Here is a 13,595-nt window from a genome sequence, read left to right as displayed (position 1 = left end):
TAGAAATGAATAGGCAGGTAGACTTGAAGTTACAGACACCGGTTGGGTGCTTGGCTCCCATCCTCTCACCACCTAGAGCCCCTGGGGGTGGGGCCCATTTCCTTTATGGTAGAGTTGGGGAAGGGGTTTCTAACTCTGGTTCTAGTTACTGATTGGGATTTCAGGGGAGGTAAGTGGAACTACCCAAAAGCTGTATTTTGGGGAGTTGGAGGTCAGCCAGAGGCTTAATGAGATTCTAACTAAAGGGGCCCTTGGCCCCAAACAGTTATGAATCGCTGATAGCGTCTTGTGCATTTACACACATCCCCGATACATTCCAAACTCCCACGATGATTTGTGGAAAATGTTGCAAAGGGCGGGTAAGTAATTAAAAGTAGAAGTTAAATTGTGTGATGAGTATCAGGGCAGTATTGAGAAAAGCAATCAAAATTGAATTAAGGTGAAATTACAGAAAGAAAATCCATGGTATTTAATTGCATTGCATTTTATTTAGATAAATGAAAATTCACCCCCAAACAGAACTAGGAATCAAATATTGTCTCAGATTAAAAAGAAATGGCTAGGCTTGAAGCTTACTGAAAGCTAAAATTTCCAGCCCTTAACTATTTGTAGCTCCAAACACCAAAGTAAAATATTGGAACACAGTATTTGTAACAGAGAGAGGCAACTTATGTGTACCATTAGCAAAATAACCTGAGGGGGAGCATTTGGTATTCCTCGATTACAAGAAGAGGTGAGAAGTTTACAAGTCTTGCATTGCTTTCTATTGTACATGGCTCTACAGTAATGCCAAAAAATAGCAAAATATAGGCACTTGTTCGAACTTTTGCAGTTTACATTTGGCTATTATGTATTAACAGCAGCTTTAGAATTATACTACAGTATTCTATTTCATGCTACTGTTAATTGCATTCCTCTGGTTAATAAAAGTTGCTCAACAGACATTGGTATAGAGCTCGTACAGAAGGAACCCAGGGCACATCCAGGTAGGAGTATGAAAAGCACAGTCACGAAGCAACGACTGCTGGAAATTCACTTGCAATGGCCAGGATAACTTGGCCACATGTGGTCAGAGAACAGCAAATACAGAGTGGAATGGCAGGATGGGGTTTGAACAAACAAAAAACAAAACACAAAAACAAAAAAAAAAATTCATCTATCACTTGACTATATGAATCTGTAATCTCTTCAAAGCAAAGCCTCCTTGGGCCATAGAGACAAAGTAGGTGTTTGGACCTGTCCAGAGCCCCTTAGACATTCCTCTCATCTCTACTATCTCCTGGTTGATCTTCGAAAATTGACACCAGCACTTGGATTAATTTTTAAGTCTCCAGTTGGTAAAAGATACTTAGATCAGGGTTGTGTTATTTTTTTTTTAATTTGGGGATTTTAAAGCTTAATAATAAGCTTGGATGACTGTTACATATAAGAGTAACTCCTAAAGGGTTATTAAACATTTTCCAACTACAAGGCCATATACTGTTATCATGAGATGTCTAATATTGCCATTTTACTTGGTTGCCAGGTTTGTTGATACAACATCAACTATTTTCTGATTTTAACAGCCTATTTTCCTTCTGCTAGACTAGTGTTTCTAGAACATCTAGGATGCTTTAAAATCATTAGCTAGCAGGTGAAATTTGGGTTTGCTACCAGAGTTCTACGTTTCAGTGCAATTTAAGAAACCTTTCTTTATGTGCCACGCCATTTCTACATGTGAAAAAGTGGAACTCTATAGAGTACACAGGCGACTGTGGCAATTTGACAAAACTTTTTACATCTTAGCATGAATCATAAATCATTTTGACATTTTAAAAAAATTCTAAAAGCACCTGTTAGGTAAGGCATTTTTATCATTAAGCTTTCTTAGATTTCTTTCTAGATATCTTTCATTGTTTAAGACCGAAACTAATAAAAGAAAATTGACCTTTTCAGGAAGACGCACCACCAGATGGTGGCACTGTGTCAGTACTGTCAGTCTCAAAAGCCCTTGGTTTATTTTAGCTGATGCCTCTCTGCTAGGAGTTCCTCGGTACATGACCTCAAACTGGTATCAAGTTTGACATCATGTGGCAAATACACCAGAAACTTCTACTTTATCTGCTTTTAGCACTCAGGAGACACGCCCCAGGCTTCCTAGTATCTAATAAAACCAGCAAATCTAAGTGAAGCAAATATTTTATTTTAATCAGTTGTCAAATCACAGTTTATCCAAATGAACATAATGCAACATTGTCCTTAAAAGAGTGGGCACAAATATGGCACAGATACAATCCAGTACCTATCAAAATACCATTTGTCAAGATCCTGACTGACTTCATGCTGCGTGTGAGTGTGGTCCAGCATAGAAGAGTAGAATCAAAAACTTAAAAAACAGCCAAATTGTTTTCTTGATAAGATGAAAAACATTTCTCACTGCTTTGCCTCAGGATTTAAGCACACTCATCTGTCCAAACCACCACAATCCAGAGAAAAGGCTTAAAAGTTAATCTGCTACTGAAAAAAACTCCCTTCCAACCCCCACTGAGCTAGAAAGAAAAATTTCACAGTAACAATGGAACATTCTGTATGTTTCCCCCCCAAAAAAAGCTTATTTTTAGCACACTGCATAATAGGAGAGTGACCAATTTTAGAGCGATATGAAACACAGACCTACTCCTTAGTGGATTTTAAAGTACAAACTATAGCTTCTGATCAGGAATGTTGTCTCCAGGAAGCTGTTTTCACAGGTTACAGCTGAGGCTTAGAGCTTCCCAAGGCTTGACCACGGCTGCATGCCCCTGCCACGTGCTGTGTGATACAAAACTGCACATTTCCTTAATTGTTAAGAAAAAAAAATATACAATAGATACAGGAGGAGGGTTACTTAAAACATACATATAAATACATAAAGGATGATACTCCAGTTTGAGAAGCAGAACTAGGTTTGGCCAACTCCAGTTCCAGGTTAAGAATTTAGGACCTTAAATCAGAAACATTATAAGGGTATCAAGGGAAAGTAATAGGGTGGCCCTACGAAGAGGAAACGTTAAATGGCTCTAGCTCCCGATGCAGCCTCAGGGTTGTCAGGGTGCTCCAGAAAGGAGGTCAGTCGAGGGGCCTGTTCTTCGGTTCTGAGTCTGAAACACTGGTCTCGTGTCTTGTCAGCAGCGTCCATTTCCTCCTACCACTCGTCTTCACATTCCGGTCTTGCAGACACTCAGGGTGGACCTGTAGGGGGAAGCAAGAATCAAAATTTGATCAAGTCTCCTCTCCTCTTCGTTCACTCCAGGAGCAGCGGAAGCCCTGACAGAGGAGTGCAGCCCCTGGGAAAGTGAGTGGGTCAGGGCCCACGGCAGGTCAGGCTGGGCGCTCCCCAAACCCGCAGCTGTGGCTCCCCAGCACCAACATCCAGGCGCATCACACGCACTGGGAAATTTTTAAATGCTTGTTACTGCTGATGGGGGGAGAATTTTTTTTTTCTAGAGAGCTATCAACTAAAATTTCAAGCTGTAGGACATAAACTTATGTTGGACTTCTGGTTACAGGGAAAAATTCAATAAACTGGTTAGTCTGGTGCTGGGAACACAACATATTTCTTATGCCTTCAAGCCAAACATACAAACGCACACACACGCACATACATACAAACCCCCTGATTTTCCTTGAAAGCAGTCACATAGGGGTGAACCGAGGCCATTATTTTCCTGACACAAGTAAGACTGAATGGCACATCGGTGAGAGGGGAACAAAGGAAGGGAGCCTAGATCTCCTTGATTATTATTCAACTCAAGGTTCTGCTCAAAGTCATAAGGATTAAACTCCTGCTTCCCTTAGAACGAATGTGCCATCAAATGGCCACAAAGAGGCAAAGACTGCTTTAGGGGGAAAGGAAGCTTGCTTACATGATGCATTAGGATCCTGTGGGTTCTGATTTGGCCGGTTCTCCCTCTTGTTTCTGTGTCTCGTCCCGTGTTTGGGTTTGAATCTCATCTTCTGGCTTGCTGTGGACTTTGGCTTCCTGGAATTCTACTTCCTGGCCACCTTCCTTCTTTTTGCGTGTTGGTCCATCTGTGTCCGGGGCCTCTTGGCTTACGTCTCCTGGGGCCTCGGAATCTTCCAGGGGTGAGGAGTGGTGGCTCTCAGGGTCATCAACCTCATCACCTTTTTTATCTTCTTGGGATTCAAAGAGCGACTCCTCTATCCTTCCTTCTGACCCGGCACCATCACAATCTTCTGGGACAGGCTCGGTTCTGGCTGTTTCTTTCTTTTCCTCAGATGGGAGAGCTGCCTCTTCAAGCTGCTGGTCACGGACGCTCGAACTTTCTACCTCGATGGCTGTGATCTTTTCTGGAGCTTCACTCACAGCTTCCGAGGCTTCAGAAACCTCAGAAGGGGTCTGCTCCACGGCGGTTAGTGGGGGTTCTTCTTTGGCGCCAACAGTGTGGGTTCCATCTGGTGCAGAGGCCTGAAGCTCGCCTCCTTCCCTCTCAACGTGCGGCCTGGCCTCCGAGCTGGCCTCCTGGCCGTCCGCCGTCAGCGGCTGAGCCTGGGTCTGGAGGTCAGCGGCTGTTTCTTCCGTGCCTCCTAACTGACCAACAACTGTCTGGATCACATTCTGTACAAGTTTACTACTCTCGGTCTGAAGTTTCGAAAGGTTGTTTTCAGCCTTTAGATCCTCCTCTCTTGCCGGGACTTCCTGGCAAGCAGCCGGCCCGTCCTCTTCCTCTGAGGTCTGTCTCTGGGGGGCGGTTTTCTCTCCTTGCGGGGCAGCGCTCGTGCCTCCGTCGGGCTCAGCTGATGCGGTTCCCGGTCCAGGTTCTGGCCGAGCCTCAGTCCCCGTGGGCACCTCGACCTCGACCGCCCCTGGCTGGGCCGTCAGGCCTTCATCCTTTGTGGAGGATTCTTCTTCTGGGCCTAAATGTGCACCCGCAGGTTCCAGGGTCTCACTGGTGTCTGAACTCTTGACAGCTTCTCCGAAGACCTTCTCCTCCACCACTGCGGCTGTTAGAGGTAACGGTTCAGAGCTCTGCACTTGGACTTCTGTGCATACCGCTTCCTCTTCAACTAGCTGGGGAGAACTTTCTTCCCAAATGGTGACCTCCTTTTCCCCGTCGATGACGGCCACCCTAACTGTCTGCACCAGTTTCTTGCTAAGCTCCTCAGAGACGGTCACGGTGGTGGGTTTTTGCTCAAGTTCTTCTTCGGTGGCTTGGGTTGGCTTTGCTTCTATTTCCTCCTTTTCTACTTGAACTACCAGCTCTCTCCCCACCGGGGTGGGAGAGGGTGTACGGCTCCGGACTTCGGTATCATCCTCCTTCTTCTGAAATTCGGGGTCTTCAGTAGCTTCATCTTGAAGGGCAAGGTCACTCGTCTCTTCCTGACTGATGGTTGTTTCAGGGGCCGCTGTCACATCAGGGCCGTCGACGAGAGCTTCGTCTTTGCTTTCCCTATCGGCGAACTGGCCTTCCTCTTCTATCACGTCGGTCTTTGAAAGAGTGGGTACAGCTTCCACTGATACCTCTTTGTCCGTGCATTCTAGAATCTCTTCCATTTTTGAATGTCCTTTATCTTCTTCTTGGGATGGGAAACTAGAAGGTGCTGGAGGCCCCTCTTCGGGTGCAGGAACTGCCTCTGCTTCTGTGACCTGGGGCGGTGCGCCCGATGCAACCTCAGGACCTTCGTGCATCTCCGGGATCTGCTCTGGTTGTGTTATATGGAGAGCTTCAAAATCAGCTACTGGGGTGCTCCCGTTGGTCTCGCTGTCTGTGAGGGTTTCAGCTGAGTCCGGGGCAACAGCCTGTTCCAGAATCGATTCTGATGTTACCCCAACCAGGGTTTCAGCTTGACAAGTGGTTCTAAGCTCACTGGACTCCACGCTGTCTGTGACTTGAGGAACTTTCTCCAAGCTTTCTGGGGTGGCCTGTACGATTACTTCCCCTTGTGCCAAAGTCTCAGGTTCAGTTTCTTGTGCATGTTCTTCCAGCGCTACCTCCGTCTCTTTCTTCAGGTCTAGCCTTTGAGAATCCTCTTCCGCTTCCTCCACCTTCTCTGGTATCTTGGCTTCTGCTTCCCGCGTTGTCTGAGTTGTGTCTTCTGGCCCTCTGGTGTCGGGCAGTGGTGATTCTTCTCTCACTTTTTCTGCAACTGCCTGCAGGACCTCTTGAGTCCGCCTCTCCTGGTCTTCGAGGTGTGGTACGCCACCTTCCACCTCCTGAACAGGTGTTGCTACCTCTGTGGTGTCTGGAGAGTCAGTTAGCTGAGAAACAGCGGACACCATGTCGGCGGTCTCTTCAGCACCAGATGCTTCTGCTGCTTCTTCAGCACAAAGGGCCCCGGTAGCTTCCGCGGCTGTCACAGCCTCCGAAGTTAATTCCGCCTCACTTACGACTGTGTCATCAATGGCTTCTTGACCCTCTGGTACAGGTTTGGTAACAGAGGTTTCCTCTGCAAGGACTTCTCCTTCAAACACGTCCTCGGTTGGGGGCTTGGCTTCATCTTCCGTTTCGTCAAGAGGCTCTGTCACCGAAGCGGATATCCAAGATGGCGACCTTTCTTCCACATTGGTAATAGCCCTTGCCCCGTCAAGGACAGTCACCGTGACCCCACGTACCAGATCTGTACTGAGCTCCTCTGACACAGAAACAGCTGCCTTCTGCTCAGGCTGCTCCTCGCTTTTGGGGGCCTGCTGTGCTTCGATTTTCTCCCTTTCTACTGCATCATACTCGGACAGGGGAACCACGGCCGGGACGTCGGAGTCCTCTTCATTGACCTCTACTGGTCCTGCGTCTTCCACAGCGGTTTGTTCTGGTTTCCCATCTGACCTTTTCTTCCGTCGTCCGGGAATGAATTTCTTAATCGAAACCCAAGACTCTTCTTTCCCAGGTTCTGCATCTGAAGCTGAATGTTCTACACCAGACCCAGTTACAGAATCTTCACTTTTCTCTTCCAGTTTTGACTTCGATTTTTTCCTTGGAGTGACTAATCGCTTAAAGGACTCCCAGGTGGAAACTCCCTCCCCTTCGGTGGGGCTGCCAGCTTGCTCAGGTGAGGAGCTTCCTGGCCCTTGGTCATGTTCTTGGGAACCAGCAAAGGCAGCGTCTGGTCCGGTTTCTTTGTCTTTTCCTGCCTCATCTGGTTTCTGGCTGTCTCCTCCCACGGCTTTTGGTTCCCCTTCATCGTCAGAAGATGATGCTTTTCTTGCTCTTTTCTTGGATGATCCCACACAAATTAAAGCTTCCCAAGATACTGAAGTGTCAACTTTGCGCTTCGGTTCTTCTGGTTTCTGCTCTTCTCCATTTCCTTTCGCTTCCTCCTGCAACTCAGAGGCCTGGCTCTCCGTGGAAGACAAGGTGGCACTCTTGACTTTATCCAATTCATCTTCTTTATCACTCTCTGAAAGCCGCCTAACACGTTTCTTGGGCGTCACCATCTTCTTGAAAGACGCCCAGGGAGTAACACCTTCTCTCTTCTTTTCCCCGTCAGAAGCAGCTCCTTCCTCAGCTTCGCCATCCTGGTGGGCGTCCGCGATGCCTTTCTCCAGACACGTAATCTCCTCCGGCTCCTCAGGGGATGAAGCGGAGCTCTCGCCCTTCTGTTCATCTGTACTGTCTGGAGACTCTGCTGCAACTTGATGGTGTTCCCCCGACTCTTCATCCCCTCCTCCTCTTTTCCCTTTCTGTTTCTTTCCAGAAAGCTTTTTTAAGCCAGTGCTAGTAAAAAGTTTCTTTAAAGGGCTTCCTTGCACCTTTATTCTCTCTTGCGAGGACAGCATGTCCACTTCACTCACGACGCCCTCAGGGTGTGCAGTCGTCACTCTGTCATCGGGGCTTAGGTCGCTTGGCCGGGTGTGGTCCCCTCCAGGGGCGCACACTTCTTTGGTCTTCACCAGCTCCTCAGCAGGTGTTTCCTCCACTTTTTCAGATGGCAAGGGCTCTACTAATTCTTCTACCTCAGCTCTCTGCTCTTCGGTCTTCTCTGTCATGCTAACGTGGACTTCGGCAACAATCTCTACTTTATCATCGAATACTTCTGTTGCTAAAGGGGCAGGTTTGTCTTCAGGAGGTCCCTGCACTTGATCTTCAGAGGGCAGCTCCACTTTTTCATATTCCGCTGACAATCTGGCCGCGTTAGCACTGTCGGTGGTCTCCGGTGGGTGCGCCTGTTCAGGGGCGGCCAACTTCTCAGAGGAATCTTCGGGCTTCTCCTGTCCTTCTGTGTCTACTTTTTCTGGCTCTTGCTCCTTTTTCTTCTCTGAAGCTTCCAGCTCATCCTCCTTAGGCTTCCTGAAACTGGTCTTTTTTCTCCAGCCGGCCCAACCTTGAGTGAAGAATTTTTTGAAGGGTGACGCGGTCTCACTGGCCACTGGACTAGTGGGAGAGTCTGGAGATTTGGTGGGTTCTTTCTGCTTTTCTTCGCCTTCATCTTTGCCTTCTTCTGCTGCTTGACCAGACTCAGCCTGAAGAGAAATTTGTGTGCTGCTTTGCTCACTTTTAAGGGTTTCTTCAGGTTTCTCTGTGGATTGTTTCAGTTCACTTTCTTTGGCTGTTGCTTCTCCAGTCTCCTGGCTGGGCTCCTGGTGGTCACCAGCCCCATCTGCTCCTCCCACTCCTTCACCTTCATCTTTTTTGACAGTGAGTAGCTGGACAGTGTCAGACTTCTCGGTCTTATCCTTTTTTACAGTGAATTTGAAGCCGACAAACTTAAACACCTTCTTAAATCCAACATCATTAGCCTGGGACTCAGTAGGTTGTATCAGCTCTTCTAAATTGCTTTCTGAAGAAGGAATCTGTTCGATGGTTTCAGGCATCTCCTCCTGCCCATCCTTTGTGATGTCCTGAACAACTACGGAACCAGCAGCCATGTCTTTTTCTGAGTCTCTTTCACTCACATCTTCAGACTCTCTCTGTCCAACTATTAACAGAAAAAGGAGAATGGTGGGGAAGAAGGGAGAAAATTATTACAGCTCAGAAAAATTACATATTTGAAAAATATAACCAAGTAATACTTTCTTTAATGTCAGGCAATTTCAGGACAAGTAACAGTCTTTTTTTTTTTTTTTCACAGTAACAGTCTTATCAGGATTTGAGAATCTCAGTACATGAGGCAAGTACTTCTTTCAAATGACCTTCAAAAATTCAAGTTTAGACATACTACTTTGCTTCTTTTATTCCCTGTGAAGGAAGAGTTAATACACTCAAGTACTAGAACATTAATTAAATGGAAATAGCTGTAATATCACTAAAGTGGGATGCCTAGGTGGCTCAGCAGTTGAGCATCTGCCATTAGCTCAGGGTGTGATCCCGCAGTCCTGGATCGAGTCCCATATCGGGCTCCCTGCATGGAGCCTGCTTCTCCCTCTGCCTATGTCTCTGCCTCTCTCTTCGTGTCTCTCATGAATAAATAAATAAGACCTTAAAAAAATCACTAAAGTGGGGCAAGAAGATGGCATAGGTTCTGCTGCAGGTTAAATGGAATCAGTCATCACACCCATGATCTAGAATCCATCCCATCTTAGAAAAATAAGCTAACGAAAGAATCTAGACCAATCTAAAAGAGAGGCATTCTATGTGACAACTAGCTGGTCTTTTTAACGAGTCCCAAAAAACAGACCAGAGCCCCATAGGGAAATTATGGGTCAGGGAAAATACAAGGAACAACTTACTATGACAGAAAGGAGATACTCAATAGCATAACACAGAAACTTGAAGAGTTATTATGCTGTACACCTGAAACTAATGTAACGATCTATGTCAACTGCACTCAAAAAATTAAAAAATAAAAAAGAAAGGCAGTGCTCAAAAGCTGAGAGGCGTATTTCAGAGGAACACAGGAGTCAGATTGAGGGGTTTCTGCTGGACAAACACTGAAACATAAAGAATAATGACAATGATGGGGCCTATACAACACTGAATGAAAAAAAGAATCCATGATGGGGGGGGGGGGCGATGGATGACACGGCACATGGCACCTGGGTGGCTCAATGGTTGAGTGTCTGCCTTTGGCTCAGGGTGTGATCCTGGAGTCCTGGGATTGAGTCCCACATTGGGCTCCCCATAGGGAGCCTACCTCTTCCTCTGCCTATGTCTCTGTCTCTCATGAATAAATAAACAAAATCTCTAAAAGAAGAAGAAGAAGAAGAAGAAGAAGAAGTAGTAGTATTAGTAGTAGTAGAAGAATCATCATCCATGAATCAAGAGTGATACCAAAAAAGTAAATAGGGAACAGGGAATAATTCTTTATGAAAAAATGCCAATCGGGACCCCTGAGTGGCGCAGCGGTTTGGCGCCTGCCTTTAGCCCAGGGCGCGATCCTGGAGACCCAGGATCGAATCCCACATCGGGCTCCCGGTGCATGGAGCCTGCTTCTCCCTCTGCCTGTGTCTCTGCCTCTCTCTCTCTCTGTGACTATCATAAATAAATAAAAAATTAAAAAAAAATTTAAAAAAAAAAAAAAGAAAAAATGCCAATCAATAAATTTAGATAGAATTTCCACCTTGATCTAGTCATTTTCTTTAAAATTTCAAAATTCAGACTGCATTGAGATTCACACATCATTTATTAGGGACAAGAGTTTACAAAAATGTTTCTTTTATAGCTGATTACACAGGCTCTTCCTAGACCATGGTAAAGAGCTGTTCAGCCTTGAAAAATGTGGAGCATTATTGTCTTTATGGATGTATTTGTGTCATTCATCAAGTATGATCCACTTACATGAAATAACACAAGTGGATTTTCTCTTATAGTTATTTAGGGAGGAGAAAAGTTATTTAGGGAGGAGAAAGCCAAGTTTAGCTCAGTTCATCAGTAGGATCATTGGAACCAGACTTTCAATTGCTTGGGAAAGTAAAAAATCATTTCTCATTATATTAAAAATAAAATAATAGGCAACACTGTTTCATGGCAAGTGTGGTTACAAGAAGTTTTACTCTTTTGAATGTGGGTGTGATTGGATAAATTTTGAACTAGTTCTATCTCCATTAAAAAATCAGCCATTCAGAAACAAAAAAAAGACAGGAGTTAGGGGAGAAGTTTTTACAGAAAAGACTTGAAAGCAAAAAAAAAAAAAAAGACTTGAAAGCAGAGCAAGGTAACTCTGATTTATGATAGCTTAAGCAGTCATCTTATTTGAAAAATCCTAGTTGGTTGGTTGTAATCAGATTGAGAAAACTGTTCTTTACCAATACCTTTGTAGTAACTTGAATCAGTCAAAAATCAAGCAATGCTAACACCACTGAGTCAAAGGTTGTCAGGAAACCTATAGTTTAGTGTACTGACACACGAGCAAAAGGAAAAATTTCCTTTACAGTAGAGCAATCAGGCAGGTAGTGCCTAAAACTTAGCTCCCCAATAATGGAACAGAATTGTCATCATGCTTTCTGATGTGAGGCACTGAAAAAGCCAATAAATCACTTCTAGTATTCCTGCCAAAAATGTTTAACAGAATCTGTGAGGAAACAATAAGATAAATCAATGAAGGATATTCTGTATGACAACTAGCTTGGCCTGATATGTCAATATCACAAAGGACAAAAATAAAAAACACAAGTAGATTTTCTCCAAATAACTTTAAAATAGTTTAAGGAGAGAATGAGGGTAGGGGTGGGCAGGAGAGAATGTGCTAGAGTATCAATGACTGGTGAATTAGGTCAAGTGTATATGCTGTGTATTTGTCTATAGTTTTGAAATTTAAAAAATCATTGAGGTTGTTTAAAAAGTAAGACAATGTGGTTTAATAAAGGGAGGAGGACACTGTGCTAGATTAATACATTTAAGAAGCATAATAATAAGACATGATGGTCATGGTCCTAAATTGGATAGTTAGGGCAAACTAGCCAAAAGACATTTTTGGCTTGTCTTGGGAAAATGTATGATTTGGGATTAGAGGAAATGAACTTTTGCTGAAAGGAAAGAGCTGAAAACTGACTAAAAGGAAAAAGATTACCAAAATAGTATATATACTATGATTTCATTTTGGTTTAACTTCCCTACACACACATCCCAACCTCACCTGATCTCTGGGGGATGGATATGTGATATATTTTATTTTATTTTTATATTTTTAGAAGATTGTTTATTGGAGAAAGAGAGCACATGAGCGGGGGGGAGGGGCAGAGGGAGAGGGAAACAGAATGAACCTCAAGCAGACTCCCTACACAGTACAGAGCCCAAAGCAGGGCTCGATCCCACAACCTCAAGACCACGACCTGAACTGAAATCAGAAGTTAGATGCCCAACCAACTGAGCCTCAGACGCCCCTGTGATATAGTTTAGTTTTGCTTCTATGAATTTTCTTCCTTTCTCTATAGGGTATGTACTGCCTTCTCTAATAAACAAAAAAGGTCAATTAAAATAGACCCAGAAAAGGTCTTAATAAAATTATACTTAATACCCACAGTGTAAAATGAAACTTAATTATAAGCAGTACCCATACCAATACCTAGAATGTATCCATAAATATATGAATTACAGATATATTTGGAAATAATATACAACATGCTCCCCCAAATTCCTATGTTTATCCAGGTTATAGAATCTTACTTCCTCATGAAAACAGTCTCATTTTTTACGTGAAATATTACAAATCTATGTCTACAAATTTCCATCATAGTATCTGTTGGGTTTTCTGCAGACAGTCAGGGAGAGACACTGCGGAAGCATTCTATCACTAACCACATGCCACAGTGTAGACTGAGCCTTTGGTGACATCAGTGACATAGTTGTCTCTACCTTTCTCTGTAAAAACTTTGGAAAGCAGCCAATTTTCATTGATTCTAACAGATGTCAGCATCTGAGATAGCATTAAATAAATAACAAATTTAAGGGCGCCTGGGTGGCTCAGTCAGTTAAGCATCTGCCTTCAGCACAGGTCATGATCCCAGGGTCCTGGGATGGAGCCCAGCATCCGGCTCCCTGTTCACGGAGGAGTCTGCTTTTCCCTCTCCCTCTGCCTGCCACTCCCTCTGCTGGTGCTCGCACGTGGCTTTCTCTTCCTCCCTCTTTCTCTCTCTGTTATAAATAAATAAATAAATAAATAAATAAATAAATAAATAAATAAATAAATTCTTATAAAGAGTACAGGCTCTAGAATCAGACAGACGTGGGTTCAAATACCAGCATTTCCAGCTAATGACCACTGGTAAATAATATGTGCTCTTTAAGGCTCAGGTCCCACAACTGAAAAAATGACATAGTAATTTTCATCTAAAGTACACTTCCTAACAAATTCTCCTTTAAAAAAAATCACAGGAATACACATGACCAACTTTAAACTTTCGTAAACAATAAAGAAATAATCAGCACCCACACCATGGCAAATATTTCAAGAAAGAAAAATTCAGACTGTCTAGACATGTTATTAGATGCCCCTAGAGTATCCCACCCCCTCCTTCAAGTTAGAAGATGGATATTCTGCAAATCTTCTGGAAATATTCTCTCCCCATTTATTTTTTTTGCACCATGTATATAACCTTCTGAGGTAAGAGAAAATGCTATAAATTTCCATTTGTTATTATAAACCTTACATTAAAATTTAAAGATTGCTTTAAATTAATTCCATTTCCATGACATGAACTACTTTGTACAAACTTCCCCAATTAAGGGGCACTTGGGTGACTC

General features: G+C 43.9%; 1 protein-coding gene across 2 annotated transcripts in view; it reads right to left on the bottom strand.

Moving 5' to 3' along the window:
• Window positions 1-468: 468 nt before the first annotated feature.
• AKAP12 (A-kinase anchoring protein 12) overlaps window positions 469-13,595 on the bottom strand; it is a 98,789-nt gene continuing 85,662 nt past the window's right edge. For both annotated transcript variants that reach the window (XM_041742618.1, XM_041742619.1), the window contains 2 exons: window positions 3,885-8,892; window positions 469-3,210 (listed from right to left, as the gene is read on the bottom strand). In XM_041742618.1, coding sequence (XP_041598552.1) covers window positions 3,893-8,892 — 5,000 coding nt within the window. In that variant the 3' untranslated portion in view covers window positions 469-3,210; window positions 3,885-3,892. The remainder of the gene's footprint in view (window positions 3,211-3,884; window positions 8,893-13,595) is intronic.

Source organism: Vulpes lagopus, chromosome 2 (assembly GCF_018345385.1).
Source record: "Vulpes lagopus strain Blue_001 chromosome 2, ASM1834538v1, whole genome shotgun sequence".
In the NCBI taxonomy this organism is placed as follows: Eukaryota; Metazoa; Chordata; class Mammalia; order Carnivora; family Canidae; genus Vulpes; species Vulpes lagopus.
This window is presented reverse-complemented; position numbering and strand designations above follow the sequence as displayed.